The 22,436-nt window shown below is 36.6% G+C and overlaps 1 protein-coding gene across 2 annotated transcripts in view; it reads left to right on the forward strand.

Annotated features, from left to right (window-relative positions):
- The window catches only part of HPSE2 (heparanase 2 (inactive)), a 200,884-nt gene that overhangs the window by 38,931 nt on the left and 139,517 nt on the right, over positions 1-22,436 (forward strand). For both annotated transcript variants that reach the window (XM_063306989.1, XM_063306990.1), the window contains exon 3: positions 481-642. In XM_063306989.1, coding sequence (XP_063163059.1) covers positions 481-642 — 162 coding nt within the window. The remainder of the gene's footprint in view (positions 1-480; positions 643-22,436) is intronic.

Genomic DNA, 22,436 nt, shown 5'->3' on the forward strand with positions numbered 1-22,436 from the left:
AGCCACTGACCTTGCATGGCTTAGAATAAAATTGAACTTGGCCCTACCAGTCCCAATCCAAGATCTTTATGTAAATCTTTACACCAAATCTTTAAGAGTTCATGTCTTGTATGTTTTAGGTCCTACACTGCAGCTGTTGTTCCTTGCTTTTGTTGTTATGCAAAAAGGGCCACTGGCAATACTTAACAGGACATGATATACAGATGTGCTCTGTGGAACAGATTGTGTTAATATTTGTTCTAGGCAAAACTTTTCATAAGAAAAAAGGAAAGAGTGGCAAGTGGCAATGTTGCCTGTCAGGGAAATAGGTCTAAGTGGATACATAAGATTATATGGAAAGAAACTCAAGACTGTAAGGTGCTATATGAATATATTATGCACAGTGATAATGTTACCTGGTTTTAAAGTAAATTTTGGCTACTTTGGTAAAGTTGGAAGTTGAGTGTGTGACATTTTTTTCTCTTTTCACTTGTGCTGCAGACATTATTCGCAGTGATATTGCACTGGATAAACAAAAAGGCTGTAAGATTGCCCAGCATCCTGACATCATGTTGGAATTACAAAGAGAAAAAGCAGCTCAAATGCACCTGGTTCTCCTCAAGGAGCAATTCTCTAACACCTACACAAATCTCACACTTACAGGTAAGGCTACAAGGTTATCTTTAGCTAAGGACCATTATTCCATTGAAATTGTAGTAGAATATACTGTTCATGTTTCATGATGAAAAGAGAAAGAAAACTATTAATGAAAACCTACTGATGACAGACTAGCAGGGAATACCAGAGAAGTAGGCTAGACTGGAAAGTTGAAAAATACCCCAGAAGAAGGCAGTGGCAAAGCACTTCTGTACTGTTGCCAAGAAAACTGGGTGGATCCATCCATAAAGTCAGCAATAGTTAAGTTTGACTTGAGATTTTATTTATAGTTCTGGGACCATGGGAAGATTCTGTATAGATAGTACAAAGCCAACTGGAATGTTATACAAATTAAAATATGATATGAGTTTGCCTCCTCACTTTGCTGGCAACTTGAACATTGCAAGGTAAAACAGTAAGAGATTATATCCAAGTCCAATATTATAGGAAATTCATATTAGAAAAGAACATACAATAGGAGGGTGCGCGAAGGGCCAATTCTCCTATCTGGATAATCTCATACAATAGTCATAATAGGCTTGGATGGCTAACAATTTCTCCTGGCATTGTATCAGGAAGATGTTAATTTTGGCTATGACTAGGGTTCTCTTAATGGAACCATGATAGTAAGACTTATTAATCATTATTTAAACATGAAAGCAAAGAGTAATTGCACCATAAACTTGAGTTTTATGTTCATATTAAATACATTACACTGATGTATTTTTATGAAATATTATCTCATATTCCAAACACATTTTGGATTTCCATTTAAGATGTCCTGCATTTTGAAGAATCATCCCTTATTTCATGTGTCTTAGACTTAACTTAAGAATAATTACCGTTTCTATTTTCAGTGTTGGTTGATTTTCAGGATAATGTTTTTGGAATAAGTAGGTTATTTGCTGTATGACCCAATCTCAACTCATCTAAATCTAGATGCAGCATTACATTTAAAAACCATTTTTAAAATCTTATTAATAAATGGAAGGCAACCATTCTTACAATCACTTGTTTACAATATATTACAGCTGACAATACCTTTTGGGGGTGTGTGTACAAGGGGTAGAGTGAATTTGACTTTCAGTTCATAATCCCTGATCTAACTTATTCTTATTTGAAAAAAATTATTATAGCTATTTTCAGTGCAGTTTTCATGAGAGAATTAGCACTGAAATCTCTTCTCTAAAGAGTTAATTACAATCCTTTTTTAAAAAATGCCTGATTGCAGAGACAGAAGATGATTGGTAGATCTAGTAGAAGCTGTCTACAGATGTTTGCCCACACCAGTGAATCAAGGCATTTTGTAGCATTTTGGCAGTACTGAAAATAGCAGTGCATAAGGTTTTTAATTTTTTTTTGTTTTTAAATAAAAGCTTCGTCTTCTCTCCCTCCTCTCCCTTGCCTCACAGAAGGGATGCAGCAATTACTAAATTTGGTGTCCTTGAAGCTAAAGCAGCATATGCACTTTGTGTGAACCCAGTAAATATTAAAGAGCAAATATAAAAGAGATAATGGCCCAGACGGAGCAGAGTGGCTGTTTCTATTATGGGTGTTGTTTGAATTATCCATTAAATCCATGGAATGACTGACAGGCTGCGAAGGAAAGATGCAAGGTGCTTGTAAACTGCTTTACAAGCCAGTGAGAGAACAGAAGGGAAGGGTCCAGTTCTCCTATCTCTGGCCAGTGAGTGATACTAAAAAGCCCACCAAGTGGTATCCAGGTTCGTTGCCATATACTGGAAGGAATGCTGCATGGATGCTAAATTGTGGTGACATGTACTTTATCCTATAAACATGGCAACCCACCACATGGAGAGAAAACAGGAACCACCTGGGGCTAAAGTCTGTCTCAGCTTCCTGAGGAAGAGATATAGCTGTGGTAGAGGCCTAGACTTGCACCTGGCAGATGTTAGGACAGGATCTCTTCGAGCGATTTCTCATTCTCAACAACACAGTCCTCTTGATTGTTTAATTGTACTTGAGCCCTTGGAATCTCCCCTGACAACTTGCTTATTCTTCAGTAAATAAACTGACCCTCAAAGGGAGGGTTGTTCCCTCCTGCACTGTTCTCCAAAGCAATTTCAAAGAGGCCTAGAACATCATTCACATTTTTCCTTGGACCTGTTTCCTAAAAGCACCTGGTTATTGGAGTGTCTTGGCCTTTTACAATGTGTTAATGGACAAATGGGGACATTTTCAGCAATACAGTCTCAGTAAAACATAGCTTGCCTAAAGTAGTGAAATTGTGCCCCATCTGCTTGAATGGAATCTATGTAGCCTGATAATCATTAGGAAGTTTAATCTCTGATTTCATAAAGGCATCTGAGCCTTAGTTTCTCAGAGAGCAGAGTATAATATTTACTTATAACTAGTCAGAGCCATGTAAATATTTCTCTTTCTGGGGATGGATTCTGTGTGCTGGGTTGTGTGATGAAGCTGAGCACCAAGACAATTACACCTGCACTTTCAGGTTCTGAGCACAACAAAGGACAACAAAGCACAACAAAGAAGGTAAGATAACACAGATAGTTTTTTTTTTCTTAAAAAGAGGAAATGGGCAACCTAGCAGTTCAGGATTGTATAGGTGTTATCAAGGCATTTTGATTTGATTCTTTATCAAATCTTGCTTCGTCTCAAATGATTTGTTCACTATTCAACATCTTCTAAGTTTTAAACTTAGTCTTTGCTTCAGAGAAAATAATAATAATAAAATGTAATAAAATATGTTTTGCTTTGCTTTCAAACTTCATTTTCTTTCTTTGCCAAATGAATAAACAGAAGGACAAAACGATAATGGCAATGAGAAGGAAATAAGTGAACTCTAAATTGTTTGTGATGATTAAAGATCAATTTCTGAGTGAAAATTAACTCTCAGTGTATTTCAAGAACATTAAAACTAGCAGTGTTTACCTAATTGTTCCAACATGAGGTTTGATTATCTTTCTGTCTGTCTGTCCATCTGTCCATCCATCCATCTTTATTTTTTGTAACAAAATCTTTAATCTTATTTTTTTTTTAAAAATTAGAAGTGCAAACTAAAAATACCAACCGAAGGAAAAAAAGAAAAAAAAGTCTATCTTATATATTATACTTATCAATAGTTACTGGTGTACCAAGGAATTCAATACTATAATATGAACAATACAAGATATTATTGTAAGATATCACAGAATCTCTGCCATATTAACACATGTTGCTGCATCCTTTGATTAGTAGAAAGTATTGCCTTTTCCAAAACAGATAGATCACACATTTTAGGCAAACATTCCTTGACATCTGGAATAATATCACTTTTCCAATTTATTAATATAATTCTTTCTGCCACAAACCCCTACCCCCATGCTTTATAAAACCACAATTCCTGATAAATAGTCTAATTCCAAAGCTTTGGTATATAATTCAACATTTTGGATGTTGTTGTTTTCAATGTCTAATTTATCTATTGTGTTTTCTAGCTTTCTAAAATTTTGCAAACCTTGCACTGCTAAACTCACTATGCTTACACACATGAAGATTCAGGAAATTAAGTGGAAAATTGATGATAAATGTAAAGGAAAGGTGAGCCTTTGGAAGAAGTTTCTTTAAAGGCTCAAAGGAGGGAGTACTGGAAAGTAGTTATTAGAAAGCTGAACTAACGCTACTTTAGAAGGAAAGTTAGTGTTTCACTATTATAGAGAAGTGAGAGGGTCATGTAGACAGATAAGGAAGGAATGAGAAGAAACGTTTACACTTCTGACAACAGAGATAAGGTGTACCAATTAGAAAGTGAGAAATCGGGCTATAATTTATTTGGAAAGTTAAACTTGAGAATTTTAGAAATAGGCATGCAGAAAGTACTTATTTATACCTGGCTATAAAAGGGTGTTGTGCCCCTTGCACTGGGCGGGTCACATTCAGTGCTCTTGCCTTGTGTGCAAAATAAAATTTTGAACTCTGAACTACGGCATCTGGTGTTTGACCAAAGGGAATGAACTATAGGGAAGAAATTCTTCCAACAGGTGCACACGTTAGGAGCAGGATAAGAAATTGAAAATTGTTCTATAAAGGGAAAATTAAAGAACAGTTAACAAAGATATTCATGCCTTAACTTAGCTTGATATGTATTTGCTTTCTGTTCTTTCAAGAATAAATTGAAATTGGTACTGTATACTCAAAGGCCAATCCTACTTTCCCATGAAATTAACATTTTAAAGGTTTAAATGTGTACCTCAAAATAAAGGAGCCAACGTCATAGGGTTGTCACAAATTCAGCAGTATTAAAGAAATTAGAGAATAAAAGGCTTTTCCAGGAATGCAAGTGTTGTCCAAAGGAACAAAACAAAAATAAATACAAACATGAAGGCCTTGGAAAAGATATTCAAATGTCATGATGTGTCTACACCTACAAAGATCACAATCATGCAAGTAATGGTACACCCTGTGACACTCTATGGAAGCAAATGTTGGACTTTGAAGAAGCAGGATAGGAAGAGTATTGATGCTTTTGAACTTTGGTGTTGGAGAAGACTCCTGAGAATACTGTGGACAGCCAAGAAATCAAACAAATCAACCCAGAGTTCTCACTCGAGTCATAAATGACCAGGCTCAACTTATCCTATTTCAGATACATTATGTGAAGATCTCTCTGTCTGGAAAGGCTCTAATGCTGGGAAAGGTGGAAGGAAAGAGAAGAAGAGGATGACCAGTGGAAAAGTGGATAGGTTCAGTTACATTGGTGATGAAAGACCAGGTTAGGGAGAGATTGTCATGGAGAAAATCTGTTTATGTTGTCACTAAGTGACTTGATGGCACATAATCAATCCACCCAAGAGTTCTTAAGGAACTTAAATATGAAATCAGTGTACTTTAAATAAAACTCTGGCCAACCTTGTCTGGGCCTAGAAGCTAAGCAGAATTGAGTTTTGGTTACTACTTCAGTGGGAGAGCACCAGAGAAGTGCAGGATGGTAGGCTAGACCAGAATTTTGGGGGGAAAAATCCTGAAAGAAAGCAGTGGTGAATCACTTCCATATTGTTTATTTAATGTACTTTAAATAAAATTCTGGGACTCCTTGGATGTGTCGATGGAGTCACCCAGGATCTGGCTTTAGTTGACAGCATCATTATCTTTACTGAAAAATGGCCTGCATGCAATTGATTTTTGGAAAAAAAAGAAAGCAATTTTACAAAGAATGCTATTAGTTACTAATAGTCATAATGGATTTTCACGACATGTGGAACAGAAGGTAGTTGATCTTTACCATTGCAGGAGGGTACTATGAGATTGATAACTGATATCTTCAATTATTAGAAAGGATGTCACAAAGAAAGTGGTCAGAACTGTTCTTTCTTGTTCCAGAGTTCAAGACACAGAATAATGGATTAATTTATAGGAAGGCTGATTCTGTTTGAATATTTAAAAAAACAACCCTTAATTACTAGTTATATTATTAGGTCTGCAAGCTTTAATCAGTAATCAACTGCTTTTTATTGCAGAAAATTGTTTGTTAACTTATAGGCTAAGAAGCAATTGCTTATTTTTAAGTATTGTATTGCTCTTTGTTTCTGTAGTATGGGCTGAACAAGAAAATATTAAAGATGGCCTTTAGAAGTTAGTTGTAGTTTTAGCTATTTACAGTGTGAGATATATTAATATTCTTTACTATGGTAAAGAAGAACCTATTCCTTAATAGTGCAATACTCATATTTATTTGAATTTTAGTTGATGCAAAGCAAAATAAATGGCTAATCTGGCTGATATTTAATTAGTCAACATCTGTAGCATTTAATATTATGGATAAATTCTATGAATGCCACTGAATCTGTCCATGTAGTACATGGCTCTTGACTGCATGTGTGCAGACATCCAGCTTCGTGTCTAGATTGGAAACCTCATGCTGTTTAATTGTTTCCTTGAAAAGGATGAAATGAGTATCTCTCTGTTTTTCTTGAATACATGAGCCTAGTGGATCCTCCAGTGCTTCTGTTGGGACTTCCCTGAAGAAGAATTTACTGCTGTAATGGAGATGAACTGACTATAGGCCCATTAATAGCAGCCAGATGTGCTGCTGCAACCATTAACATCTATCCTGCAACCAGAAGTGCCTTCTGTGGCAAGTGCATATCTAAGGAACCTGGCCAGATACATAGCTGATCTAGCATACCAATGCCTGTGCAAAGTCCCTCTTTGTTAACTCTTACTCTCTTGGATAACTCTTATCCCTACCCCACCCCATCCCAAATCTTTCATGACCTTATGAGAGCTTGTCCATTCTTCTAAAGGGGAAAACTTTCATACAGAGAACTATCCCCCATGTTCCAGATTAACTCAGTTCCAAGTGTTACTATTCCATATGGATAGAGGATGAATGGGAAGAGGGTAGAGTAATACTATTGGCACTATTTATATTCAATTATTATTTATTGTAGCAGATTCGATTGACACAATCTTTGAACCAAGACATATTAGCAAGATGGGATAGGGATCCCCCTGGCCCATTATCATACTTCCATTATGTTTCTTTATTTCACATTATTTTAATTTAAGAGATAGCCAAATGCAGAATTGGGTGGGGGGGATAGGCAAACCATCCTGGAGAAGGCAGAGTCCTAAGTCATCTGCCCCTCCCCCATTCCTGCTGCAATGCTCTTATTGGTGGATATTTTCTCCTGCTGGCTGATAAATTACTGAAGGGAGACAGCAGCAAAGCAGAGGAGAAAGCCAATAATTTTTCTTATATTGAGTGGCACACTTACAGACCAGGAGTTATTTGGCAATGACTCAGGCAGATGCAGTAGAAGTAAGACTGGGATTGACAGTGAAATTGACATTGTTTTCTGCTGACTGAAAGTGGATAGTACCTTAACTCAGTAATGGGAAAAGGCCTTAAATCCTGCTTGCCAAAGCTTCTATTTAAAAGAAGCCAGCTTTTACTTAGAGACACTTTCCTGTAACAGTTTTCCATTTGTGTCTCCGCTAATCTGTCACAAAACAGATTAATATTTGCAAATGCTAAAAATAGGCAAGGAACATCATGAGTCAGTCAGTTATCCCTCCATTTCATGAATAATTAGTTAGTAATTGCCATTGATTTAGGTTTGCCTCTTGGCAGATGCATGAACTCTTCATCTCGATTTGTCTCTAGTAATAACTTTAGCTTTTCCAAGAACATTCCAGTAATCTCTTTTCCCCATCCATCTACCTTATGGGTTGTGTTCTTCTTGTTCCCTCAACCTTGCCAAGCACAATAATTTTTTCTTGTCCATCATCTATTCAGAACACATGCCCAAAGCTTATGAGTTGTTGTTCAGTGCCTTGAAAGAGCAGTCAGCCTTTATTTGGACTGGGACTGATTGATTAGTTCTTGCAGTCTGTGGTATTCTTAGTGTCTCTAAATCTGTAATTTGAACTCTCTTTTTTTGTTCTCTTAGTGTGCAACTGCCACAGGTATACATTACTACTGGGAAGACCATTAGTTTAACTAATGATGGTATTTATTATCATTGAAATAGCTTTTATTTTTCATGATTTTATCTAAATGTGTTATTCCTCCCTATGAAGAAGACAAAACCCCACCACCTTCAGTTTTTCACCCAAAGGTTTTTTGAGATTTAAACAGACTTTCATTTGCTGAGCTGCCATAATTTTTGGAGTAACAAAAATCCCCTCAAGTGCACTCTATTTAAAAGAAAAAGAAAATGAATTGCAAGTTCCTGCCTTGTCTGTTTCCAATACATGTGTGCATTTGTCTGGCTATTTGCACATGAGCAGGTGGTTTGGGAGGATGCCATCTTCCTGTGAAGGCATTACTCCTTTTACTAGCTGTGAGCTGCCAACTGAAAGATAGTATGGTGGTATTTTTTTCAAGCAGGCAGGGACTTGTCATAATAATGCTAACCATAGTTATAGGTTGCCACCTAGAGCTTGGGGGGAGAGGGGCGTTGAATTTGCTGCATGTTGCTTATGAAAGCATAAGCAAACAGGCAGAGAGGCTTAAAAAAAAGCAGTATTGTGAAAGTGAGAAGAAACTGACTAGAAGGAGCAAGAACACATTTGCTGGTAAGATTGCCTGTATTCCTTCCCTAGGCACAGTTGGCTGTACTAGATGCTAGCCAAGGTCTTGTTTGCACCCAACAGCTGAAGCAAAATAGACTAGTCACCAAATCTAGTGTCAGGGGATAGCTATGGTAAACTGATTCAGAGTCAGAAAAATATCACCTCAGCTTTTGCAATTAGCTGATGTCATGGCGATGTCTGGAGCTGACCCAGGAACAGCACAGAGTGTGTCTAAAGAGGTTCAAATACATTCTAGCCTCATTTAGTAAGCTGTCTGACTTAATTTAAATGAACTGGCACATTGTTAAGAAGTGAGACAAATTGTATGGTTAAGCTTTGTGTCAAATCATAGTACTGGCCTTCTGTAAAGTATATGTGTCATTGCTCTACAAGCACATTAAATTATCTTATTTAAAAGTGGTCTGAAATGCAAGGAAACATAGTGATTAATGTTCTTATTTAGACCACCCCTAAAGTTAAGTGTCAATCTTCTCAAAATATCAGACTAATTTAATATACAATACAAAAACGATCTCTTTCATATTGAAGGAGATGCTAGTCAGTAGTGTGTAATTCTGTAGTTTTCTTCTAATATTTTGATTCTTTTAAATAGTTTTCAATAATGATGCATCTATTAGTCTGTTAACGTAGCTATTATGTTAGCATAGATTCACACTTGCATATACATCACTGTATCATTCAGTATTTAAAGTCTCCAAGAAATGTCCAAACTGTATAAATACTGCAAATATTATGTTTGAATTGGTGCTAGGTAGGACAAAGATTCTCTGTGGTGATTACTCTGGGAAAGTACATGTATTAATGTATGGAATTGGTTGTATGTACAAATTAGTTCTACAGCTCTGTTAGCATTTAAACAAAGTTTGATGGGGAAGAACAAATACATATATTAAGTACCCTAAACCTCACTTCAATAATATCAACACTGGAAAATATATTTTCCTGAAGCTTTTTTTTTTTTTTGCGTGTAGGAGGCTGATACTAGTCAAAACAGGTAACACTGCACTTGAAAGACAAGTGGTGAAACAAAGCAACTTCATCATACATTCTTAAGGTTGGATAACACTAATATTGTGGGCAACCATGGGTACTAGGAGCAAAGAAGGTCTTACCTTGCTATGGATGAACATGTGCATTTTCTCCTAGATACTATTGACTACTAGAAAGTGATGGTTTCCACTTGGGAAAATTTAGGGGATTCTATTGCTATGGTAAATGAGAAATAAAATAGAGATATCTAGGAAGGATGGGAAGCATGTAATGGAGTACTTAATTAGGGATCCTAAATTAAATTTACCTTGAGTCATTTTGAGTTGTCTCATGTAATTTTCATGGTTATACAACAAGATACTTTTAACTCCATTACATGCAGTGGTGATGGGAGAAGATGGGGAAGTCATACTACACCTGGTGGACTTTCCTCTCCTCTGGCATTCTTGAAGGCATTTTTCCTCCTATGTTCTGGGCTTAGTGACCTTATGCACTTTTAAGAGAGAGTCTGTAGTGGAAAAAATGATTCTAGTTGACAATGCCAGGATGAAGTGCTATAAACATTTTAGTGCACATTTTAGAGTTAAAATAAAAACAGATTGTCCATCCTGTTTTGTATCATTATTCTAAAGAAAAAAGGGTATTGGATAGTCTATCTGTTTGACATTTTGATGAATAAAAAGTAATTTTATCTGACCATTTCAGACTGACAGGATAGAAACAGAATTATAGGACTAGAGGGAGGATGGTTATATCCTAAAGAGATTTTATCTGTTATGAATTCTGGGTAAAACAAATATTATAGTAGCAGTTTTAAATGATACAGAGCATTAAAAGCCTGCCGCTTTGGAATGGAATAGCCCAAAACAGTGAAACAAGACTGGTCAACATGGCTATGTTTATGCAATATTTTTAGCCAGGTCAGTTACAAACCTAATTGTTGCATTTCAACAGGGTTTTATTAGATAATTTTTCTCCTGTAGACTTAGCCTATTATGTAAGTGGAGGCCATTTGGTACCAATCGAAGCAAATATTTTTAGCTCAGGGTTGAACTGTGGAGTCCTTGGTGCTCTCTGAGCCTTGTTGTTTTCTTGCAGACGTTTCATTGCCAGACTAGGCAACATCTTCAGTGCAAAGAGGGAGTGGGCCTTGCTCTCAGTTTATATACTGTGGCTTGCCCTGCTTGTGTTGGCAGGGGGGGTGTTCTCTCCTTGGGAGTTCCTTGATTGGCTGTTGTTTGCTGCTTGGTTGATTGCCTCAGTTAATGGTTCCTTGATTAGGGTGTATTGTGCTGACATTGTAATGCAGCGTCTTGAAAGGATAGCACTCCCACACATATAGTACAACCCAAAGTATGGATCTGGTATGTAGATGACTTTTGTCATAATACAAAAGAAACAACTGGAAGAAACCCACAAAACCATCAATATCTTTAATGGAATAAAATTCACAAGGGAGGAAGAAAACAACAACTCACTACCATTCCTGGACATCCTCATCAGTAGAGGAAATGATGGTAATGATGGTAAGTTAGAAACAGAAGTCTACAGGAAAGCTACCCACACCAACCAAGTGCTCCACTGCCAGAGTAACAATCCAACCTCCCACAAGAGAAGCTGTGTAAGAACATTATTCAGATGAGCACTTACACAATGCAGCAACCCAGAACACCAGGAAAAAGAAAAAGAACATCTGCACAGCATCTTCCAACAAAATGGATACCTGCTCAATTTTATCAAAAAGTGCCTCACCACCCAACCCACTACAACCCAACCAATGGAAACTATGAAAAGGATAACACTGCCATACATCACAAACATCTCAGAAACCACCAACAGACTGTTAGAACCACATGGCATCACCATAGCACATAAACCAACTAACACTTTTCAAAACATATTAAGCAAGCCAAAAGACCCAATAGCCCAAGAAGAAAAAACAGGAGTTATTTACAACATACAATGCAAAGATTGTAACAGCCACTATGTAGGACAGACAGGCAGAAGACTAGCAGAGCGCATCCACAAAAACCAACTAGCAGTCAGAAGACACGATGAGAACTCCTTAATCTCACAACACACGGACAGACTCAATCATAGTTTCAACTGGGAAACTGTGAGCATCCTAAACCAAGCCAAATCCAAAAACGCCGGAGAATTCCTGGAAGCCTGGCACTCAGACCAAGCAGCCATCAAGAGACACATAGAGGTAAACAACATTTATATACCATTCAAAAGAGACAATAGAAAAGCCAAAAGACCAGTACACTCCCTTGCCAGCAATCAACACCCAGATATGCAAAGATTAACACTAGGATTAACACCAGATGAACCATCAAACAGCACAATACACCCTAATCAAGGAACTATTAACTGAGGCAATCAACCAAGCAGCAAACCGGCCAATCAAGGAACTCCCAAGGAGAGAACAACACCCCTACCAACACAAGCAGGGCAAGCCACAGTATATAAACTGAGAACAAGGCCCACTCCCTCTTTGCACTGAAGATGTTGCCTAGTCTGGCAATGAAACGTCTGCAAGAAAACAACAAGACTCAGCACCAAGGACTCCACGGAGGCCAATTGGTTTATGATTTCACTGTAGAAATTGGATTAATTCTGTAAACAGATAAATCATGTTGTGTTACATAAATCACTCTTTCTAGGTTCCTAGCTATAATATTCCACCATCTTTAGAAAAACTGACAAAATTTTCTATGTCTGATGTAATAATCATTGACATTAATTACATTAAGCACCTATACACTTCATTTTTTTAAAATACTGTGCAAATAGTCTATCATTACAGTTGGTTTTATCCTTTGGCATATTCTCTTTATTCACTTATTAAATGAAGTGCAGAACAGGTTTCACAATTGGGTAGATTAAGGCATCAATACCTGGAAAAAAATGCATCTGGTAAAACTGATTTAAAGAACAGCATAGACTTTAGACAAAGTTATTTAGGTTGTATTCTGAAATATTTGTATGAAAAATATGAGACTCACATTTTATGGTGGTACTTGTACTGAAAGATGTGATTCAAAGCTCTAAGCACTTGGTCCATTCCTTAATCGTCTATGAAAAGTGATATTTAGCATGTTGATAGGCATTTTCCTCATGTGATGGATAATTCTCAGAAAATAAGAGAGGATTTAGATTGTATCACAGATGTGGCTATTTTTTTAAATTAACCTTTATATTCTCAACATTCAGAATATGTTTTTAAAGTGTGTTTCATTTTCTTACTAAGTTATTCTTCATTTTAAGTTGGGAGAAGATGGGAATTTAACCACAACTTACCTGGCTATTTTATAGACTACACTGGTCTGAGAATCATAAAAGACATGTGAGCTGCTTTGAGTACATCATACTAGAAAAGTGACATTTCTGTTTTATTATATAAATAAATAAAATGAATGTATCCCTATTTTCTATGACACAGTTGGGAATCTGAATCTGGAGATCAGTGAGTAGTGTAGTCTTGATATGCCTAGAATTCTGTCCTTTGAGTTTTTGATGTTGAAACTTAACACACAGCGCAACTCCTCAATTTAGTGCCATCCAGATGTATTAGAGGGGCATGCTGGCTGAGGATGATGAGAATCCTAATACATCTGGAAAGCACTGTGCTAGAGGAAGTTGACATTGAGGATATCACCCAGTAGGCAACCTTGAATTATTTTAAGATAGGATTTTGTTAAAAGAAGGGGATAGTTTGCTGCTGTGAGAAAGCTATACACACATGCAATGCTAGACATCCTGGGAAGAGAGTAAGAAGGAATGTTGTGGTCAAGTTGCTGATAGGGTCATTGCTCATTCTTTCATTTATACCTTGAGGGACACGTTCCTGATGACAGATCAATTCTTTATTGCTGGAATAAGATTCCTCTGCAGTTCAGAAGCAGCAGCAAAGGAAGACAGAACAGTGGGTGAGTGTACATCTGGATTATTATTTAAGTGGCCGCAAAGGTTGCTCTGATCAGTAGGGGCACTGCCTGCTGTTAGGAATACAAGCTGACTCTAGTGCTTAGTTTAACTCCAAACCACTTCCCCGTCTGTTGATTCCTTGCCTGCAGCTCCTCCTGCTCTCCTATCTTAGTCAGTTCAAAAGAAGATCTTGATTTAGTGGTTGCTAAGGGGCAGAGCCCATTTTATTTATATTACCCTTTTTATCCATAATTAAGTCAGGATGGTGTATAGAATTCCTAGGCAGTTGTGATCCTCTCTGCCCTAAGATTTTAAAGAAATGAACAGTGATGCATAAGTACAGATTGGACATGTTTTAGAAATCCAGCACATAGCCAGGACACATTTTTAGTTCTGGTATTCTGTTGTAATGCTGAAGTTGTAATTATCCACATGCTGTATTATTCTGAAGTTTTTGTGGGGCGGACGGCACAAAGGCTTTGTCATAAGATTATTCTGTAAGGCAGGCTTAAGTGTAAACAACAGTCTTGTGGCAAACTAACAAATTATGGCATAATTATGGGCTGATGCCAGCCTTGCTGAATCTCCAAATGTGTTGAGACTGTAATTCTCAGAAGTTCCCAGCATCTCTAGAGGGTGCTAAGGTAGAGAAGGCTGGCATAAGCTCATAGTTATACTATAAATACTCTTGGTTGTTTTTGCTACAGAAGAATTACATAGCTACCCTTCTGGACTTTAAGTGTGGTACATGAATTGGGACAGAATAACACACTTTGCATACTAGTTTTGGGCATCTGATGGATTGATGTTCAAACCAATGTATGTGTGTATGTTTACGGTATTTCATACACATTTTGGACATGGATTCTAAATGCCACAGTCACAACTGTCACATATTCTAGAACTGCATGGAATGTACTTCTACTAATGAACTACACAGGCTTTAATAGGTACTTCACATTGGTTAGAAACATATTTAAATCAAATTGAGATGAAATGGATTTGAGAGATAGGTCAGTTTTACTCCTCCCAGCATTTGGTGGGTCCTCATGTCATGAACTGCACGTTCAGAATTTTTCAGACAAAAATGGGAAAAACATTTTAGGAGTGAAATGTGAACTTACTGGCAAGGAAATGAGAGCAGCAGATTTGAGGAAGCATATTCCATTAAATAATTAGAGGGCATTGGAGTTGGATTTGCTTCAATCGTTCCTTTTTCTCATTCTGCTGGACACTCCCTAAACTGGATCACCTGGGGAAGTTTCTTTAAGGGACTCCAGATGGTGTAAGCAATGCTGCCTCCAGCTGTGGCCAATAACTCCTAGCCAGGCAATCTGCCTTTCTGCTGAAGCCTGTAGCAGCCACACTGCCCATTCGTCACGCTTCTCCAATTGCAGTGCTCTGGATAGCTTCTTTGGGTCTTGTCTGGCTCTTCCTCCCTTGTTTTATCATCCACCCCCTCCATGAGCTAATGTAGTAACATCTTTTCATTGGCTATAAATTAGAGAAAAGCTATAGATAAAATATGGCTTACAGAAGATTTGGAAACATCTGGTTTTTAGCCCTCAGATTCAATCTTCACTTGTCTTGTATGACAATGTCACTGTTTGTGCACGTGTTAAAAAGAGAGAGAGAGAGTTGATACATCTGAGCCAGCCCAACTGGATAATTTGGAAGAAGCAACTGGCAAGCAGAAGGAGGGGGAAGCAGAATAAAAAAGTTTTCATGTGGATGTAGAGAGGATAATTCTGAATGCAGAACTTTTCCTAACAAGGAAATTGTACAAGCTGACTAGACCAAGATATTGGGTGGTCTAGGCTGCCTTTCCTTTCTCCAAGCAGTCTTGGACCCATAAAGTTGGTGAAGAAATAGTTGATGGGATATATCTAAAGCATCACTGATGAGAAAGCCTAAGGAAAAATTAATGAATACAGATAAAACATTTTTTAAAATCTTCCATTCTGTGCTCTCTGACAATATTCAAGAATGGGGAATCAGCTTCAGAATTTTGAATGTTGCAGTATTACAATATATTGTTTTTAGAGCAGGAGAGTGTTATCTTAGTGAGCTTGGTGACACAGAGACAGAACTGAGAAATATAGAGTGGGATCAGTAACATTTTTAGGTTGTGAGCATCATTGTATGGTTTAAACAAAATTATGGGTGCTATTTTTTAAAAAAATTAAAAATTGAAAACATTTTTAAAAGATTACAAATGATCAAAACTCATGTAATCTCAGGTGAGAACAGAGATCTTGTGAGATATAGATACCATGAAATTTTGGTCATTTTTATTATTATTTTTTAAATAAATGTTATTTTTATGTTTTTGGAGATACGGAGCACCATGTTGTCAAGTCCTGAAATAAATCCCTATAATGATTCACCTTTCTTTGATTTAAATTCTAATATCATAAAATCAAGTCAGTAGCATTGTGAGCAATATCCTATCTTGTACTCTGTTCTTCATTCTCTCTTACAGTAATTGGAAGGATGGTACAAGAGCAGAATTTATAAATCACTGGATGCATTATTTTCATTACATATATATACAGTGTGTGTGTGTGTGTGTGTGTGTGTGTGTGAATATGTATGTGTGTGTGTGTGTGTGTACAAATATATATGTGGTAATATGGATGTTCAGGCTCTTTTCTATGCATTGCTTGTTATTAAAAACAAGTGTCAATGTCCTTTGGCCTAAAATAGTAAACCCAGGACCTTTGTACCTATTCTAAAGCACAATTCAAACGTGATTTAGAACAAAAACCCATCTTTCCAAAAGGTTTTTTAGCTGATTAAGAAATAATCAAATTACATTAAATCTTTTTTAGACTCTGCACTGGTACAGTTTCTCCTCAGAATATAGCTTAGTCTTTCATAGAGAGTATGCTGATTCCTTTTTTTGTAATTTGTAAACAAGAGAAGAAGATCTGATTCTAAGGATAAGACGTTTCTAAGTCTAAATCCTACTCTGTGATATTAACATGGAGATAAATACAAAAGAAGGAAGGAAGGAAGGAAGGAAGGAAGGAAGGAAGGAAGGGGAAAAACAATAGGAAGAGTCAGAACTGGACTGGGGTTTTAAATTAGGAATATTGCAGCCAGACTGAATTATTGTGCCACCAAAATCTAATCACCTATTTGGGATATATTCATATATCTATATATATATGGATATACATATTCCACCTTGGAATTTTATACCCTCCTGGATTTTATATTTGTTTATTGCATTTTATAATAATTGTAATGTGTCTGGTTTTATGAGATTTTGACATTTATGATTGTAGTTTGATTTTATTGTAAACCGCCCAGAGTCCCTCTTTTGGGGGAGATGGGTGGTAATTAAATTTGAATAATAAATATATTCCAGAGAAACATTTTCACAAACAAGCCTTTAACTTGACATTCATCAAGTAAGTATACATACTAACCAGGGAGAAATTGTAGTTTTCAGTGGAATGGGTTTTATTATAGGACAGGATTCAATAATTTTACCATATAGTTTCTCTAGAATGTACCTATGTAGTATGGCAGGTAATCAACTTTTTTTTTCTTCTTTATGTCATATCTAGCCAGCCAGCCAGTTTGTTTGTTTGGGGGGAAATTAAAAAGAGGATAGTGAGTTCTAGTGCTCCCTTAGGCACAGAAGCTTGCTGGATGACTTTGGGTCAATCAGTGTCTCTCAGCCCTAGACTCAAACATCACAAAACTTCTACCAATCCGCCCTGGACCAGCATGTTATCCTGCATACACACACGTACATCTACGGCAAAAGGGATTTTGAATTTTGAACTTGGGCATCTACAGCAACTGAAGGCTTTACTAGAATGACAAAACATGCAACATGAAGTCAGAATGCAAGCTCCACCCCATATGTACTTGCATATAACATCATAACATAAGTATAAAAAGATGCGAGTTTGTATCATGACATTCCAACACATGTTTCTTCATTTGCCTACCATGGACGCCTGTGGTTTGAACCTTGTGATGGCAATAATACTGTACCACTGTTTGTTTTTCACTATTGGAAAAGTTTCTGACTACACCAGACAGACTGTTCATATATTCTGCATTCATTTAATGGCTATAGATATCTCTTGCTGTATCTGTGAAATGCCCAGCTTGCTTGCTTGCTTATTTATTTATTTATTTCCCTTTTATTGTATGATTTACTAATCACTTCATTTTATTTTATTTTTCCATTTAGTATTGGGCATGTGTGGAGAATATCTACTTGCCAACCTTATGACTCAGAGGAATATGTCTTCTTTCCTGATGCTGACATTTAAGAAATTATTGGTCTCAGAATATCTAATCTTAGAGCAGTAATGAAGCAAAAAAACACATGAATTAACTTTAGCATCTTTTTCCTAAGAGAGAGTAGAATATGAAATATAAATATTTCACTCCTCTGTACCTCTATAATTAGCATATTTTCTGAGAAACCTATGTCAAATATTTCTCCAGAATTTGTATTAATTTGTATACATTGTACATGACCATCAAGGAACTGTAGAGACTGTCCCCTTTTTTAACACCCTCCTATCCCCCTGCATTGATTTTTGCCTTCCATTGCTATAGCTATCTACTTTTTTCAATCCTATTCCTTTCAGAAATTATTAGTTGGTGAGAGTGATCTATATTTTCCTGAAAGACTCAATCCCTCCTCCTAAATAATAGTTTTGCTGAATTAAAATACATGACATTGCCAATTGAAGCATGATTCCATCTGTCATCTACAGATACTGTTATATGTTCTAAATAGAAGTTAAAATAAATATAAATTAATGCTAGATTTTCTGGTATTTTTAAACATATTTGTACTTATTAGCTTCATTCCTTACCAATGCATGCAAATTTACCTGCTCTTTTAGGAAAAGATATAAGCTTCAGCTGTGTAGGGATAGTAGTAGTAATAATAATAATTATTATATAAGTATATAACATACATACTGTATATTATAAGTATATATTGTATGTATATGCCACCTGACTTCCAGCAATTCTGGGCAGGTAATATTAAACTTACTAGTCTAAGAGTTCTGACATTTTTACCTAGCAAAGATTGGCTTGTGGAATGAAAAAGCTAACTACAATCTGGCATGTATCCAAGAATCACTAAGGGAAGGCTGTGGCTGACATCATGGCCACATTTTTACTTCCTTTCAAAAACTTGTTTCTCCCACTGTTGGCTGTTGTGGATGGAAATGCTAGATGATTTAATTGCATGATCACATCTAGGAGTATTTGGTCTTAGTATCCAGCAGTTCACTTATGCTTCTTCTGGCTCTGAATTCCCAAGTCCAGGGCTTTTGCAAGAAAAAAAAGTCTCCATTTGATGGAATGCCATGGACACAAGCTTTAGAAATAAGCCTCCTGAGCCATCTTGGAGGTGTCTGGCAGCAGGACAAGTCATTAGTCAATCCTGAAATAATCATCAAGCACAGACATGGCTTATTTTATATACTGTTAAACACTTCCCCATATTCCAGCATTGATTGGAGCCTTGAATCCTTTCCAAGTGTTTAACCTATAAAGATATTTGAGAACCCCGGGACATAGTAGCTTTCCAAACAATGATAGATTTTACTTGAATGTTCACAAATGGAAAACCACAGTTCCCTATAGCTACAAAGAAGCAGCTGTCACACACCAGGTACACCGTATGAGAAAACAATTTTTGAAAACTTTGGGGATTTCCTACTATCTGGAAGCTTCTACATTTGTAGAAGAAAATGCTCTTGCCTCCTCCTTACATTTGTAGAAGAAAATGTTTTTCCTCCCTTCTTTCAGGCAGAGTTGCCTGGGATAATCAGCAGCACCTATTTGGAAACTTCTCTTCATGTTTCCACTTCATTTACAAGTTACAATGCTTGTTAATTTTTTCCCTACAACTCTTAATGTCAGTGCATGTATCCTGTGATTTTGCTGAGATTTTTTTTTATCATGCTTTTCAAGTAAAATGCAAAGTTTTGGATATGATGGTAATTAGTAGATAATACTGATTTCTGGAAGGTTTGCTTCCAAACATACCTGGAAATTAAAGATACAGGAAGTAGTGAGGTTAAATTCTTTCAGAAAGGAGTTAACTGTTCTATATTTAATATGAAGATAATATTCAAATGGATTTATCAGTCAATTCACTAAAAAAAGAAGTTGCCCTGTACTGGAAGATTATTCCTGTTTATAGCAAAAGAAGCTTGCAGTGTCCTAGTTTAAGAATGTTTTCTTCTCCAGAACCTATTTCTGATATAGTTTTAATAGTGTATGACATGGCCAGATAGGAACTGTATAGTGTAAGGTCCTGCCTTGGCTTAGGGCCAATGTGTTTCATTCACCCATACTGCCTAATGTGGAAGTGAGGTGAATTTGGCTATGGGTCTTCTCAAATGTTTATGTGATATTATTTTCTCCTTTAAGGCAGGGTTGTCAGCCAGACTTGCATATGTTGGGAGACTTTCCTTCTTTCCTGTTGGTGTAGCAGTCCTGAGAAATAAAGCTTCTTGGGAGTTTCTGTGATTGCATTTGTGGTGAAACTGAAAGAGAATCTGTAAATTCAACCACCAATGCAAGGCTGTCCAAGTCAGATTTATATCTAAAACTACTGTCATTCATATTGGAAGTGTGTTCTGTTTATCCCTTGGTCTTAGGCAATTCTCCAGTTTTCATTTTCTTTCCTCTTCTTTGACCTCTTGTTTATTTCTGTCTGCTGCTTATCTGTGGAGCACACAGTCCATAAAGTCTACATTCAGTACCCTGCCAAAACAGATTCTGGTAGTCAGGTCTGTTTCATAAATTACTTTTACCAACAAAGAACTTGCTCTAAAGTCTGGAGTAGGCCTGCAATATAGGAAATATGGACAATCTGTTCAAGCGTTCAGCCTTTTGAATGACCTTTTGTCATGTTCACTGTTTCAATGTGCACTGTACATCGTAACGTTTCACATGCCGTGGCGCTGATGCACGTTTCTGTTTGGGAGGGAGCTGCTGTGAAATCTTGTGCCAAGCTCTGTATCTATATTCATTTCAATGGAATGTGTTTGGGTTATGTGCTCTGCTCAAGGACTTTTCCCGCGGACCATCAGAAGCCATTAGGAGCACCTGGGATTGTGAGCTTGGGAAGATTCTACGGGGGGAGGGATCTCATTTGTACTGAGGGTTTTTAGTTTGCATTTGGCGTGCTTTTTTCATTCTCAGCTTTCTTTGTGAACCTGCATACTATTCTTTAATAAATCAGATATCTTTGTGATCCTGCTCATGAGTCTGATGGTGTTCTAGAATAGGCAATCATTACACCTTTAGTGCTCCCAGCAAGGATTTTCACATATCATTTCTTTTAATAATTTTTCCAAGGAACTCTTTATCCTAAAGGAAAGAGTAAGGGCCATTAAGTACATAAATGCAAGATTTTCAACAAAGGCTTAGACTATTACCATTATTTTGTTTCATTGTAGCTTGCTTTATTGTGATCTGATTCTTGCTCTGAAAATCTTAACGTCATATTTTTTCTAGATGTCTGTGTGAAAACCAATGGTGAAATACCTATCGCAGTTTTGCTCAGAGTTGTGTAATTCTTTGGTGGTTAATAAAAAAAATAAAAGTTTTCTGTTTTTTCTCCATTATAACCCCAACTTTTTTTTTAAACCAAGGACTACCTTTTATGGCCAAAGTGATTCCATGAACAATAGAATGGAGGGGTTCCTATTATATCAAGTGACCTCAGCTTTAACCTTGAGCTTAAAACATGTCAGGCTCATTTTGTCATTTTCTCAAATGCATTTAAAGTCAATGATTCCATAGCTTGTTCCATTAACAATCTGTTCCTTAGAGTAATTCAACTTTTGCTAAATGTGTATTCTTCAGCAATCTTCTGTTCAAACTTCCCAGTTGCCTTTTATGATGACACAAAAAATGAGAATAAATAGAATTATTCTCAGTTTTCCAGAGACTTCATCTGGTGGTTACTTCAAATAATCTCAGTATAGAAAATACAATTTAAAATATCTAGTCACAGATAATGCAAGCTATGGGGGGTGGGGGCTTGATTTAGTTATTATGTCTTGTTCATAGCCCTAGGCCATAATGGGTTAGTTCACATAACATGTTAACCCAAAAACAAACAAAACACATTACTGTATTTTAGTATTATGTAAAACACAGATAATGAATATATTGGTTTTCATTCTATGATTAGCCATCTATGTACTGTACTATGTACTGTATCTGTGTACTGTCAGCAGGAAAAATGCTAGGATTTTATACATCACAACTTACATGTTTTTCATACATGGAAGTTTCATGCATGTAGTAAGATGGTATCACATTCAAAGCAATCCTTGTTATATGGAAAATAGTACAGTGTCAGATATCCTTGTTCTGCTTTAATATTGTTACACTGAGAATATCCCTAGTCCATGAGAATCATAAGGAAGTTTATAAAAGTGGGTGTTCATGCAGGAATATTAGTTATGAGGTTGGTATAGGAAGGCTGGAGAAATGCTGCTTGTCTGCTGTTTAAGGAATTTCTTAGTTTCACCCTTATCCCTGCTGCTCAAGCAAAGCTGCATTTATAATATATGGTTAATTGAATTCTATCCCACTAAAATTTATTGCACCATCACCAGAGCCACCTTTGTCTAGCAGGAAGTTTGTGCTATTTTTCTCATCTCTGTCACATGCTCAGATATTCAGTTCCAATCTCTTTATCATTTTCTAAGGAGGATAACTTTCTTTTCTCAAAAGAAGTTATGGTCAGTGATTCTGAACTTGCTCAGATAAAACACTGTCTCCTTTCTGTGCCCAGGTATCCATGGTAT

Source organism: Candoia aspera, chromosome 6 (genome assembly GCF_035149785.1).
Source record: "Candoia aspera isolate rCanAsp1 chromosome 6, rCanAsp1.hap2, whole genome shotgun sequence".
Classification (NCBI taxonomy): Eukaryota; Metazoa; Chordata; class Lepidosauria; order Squamata; family Boidae; genus Candoia; species Candoia aspera.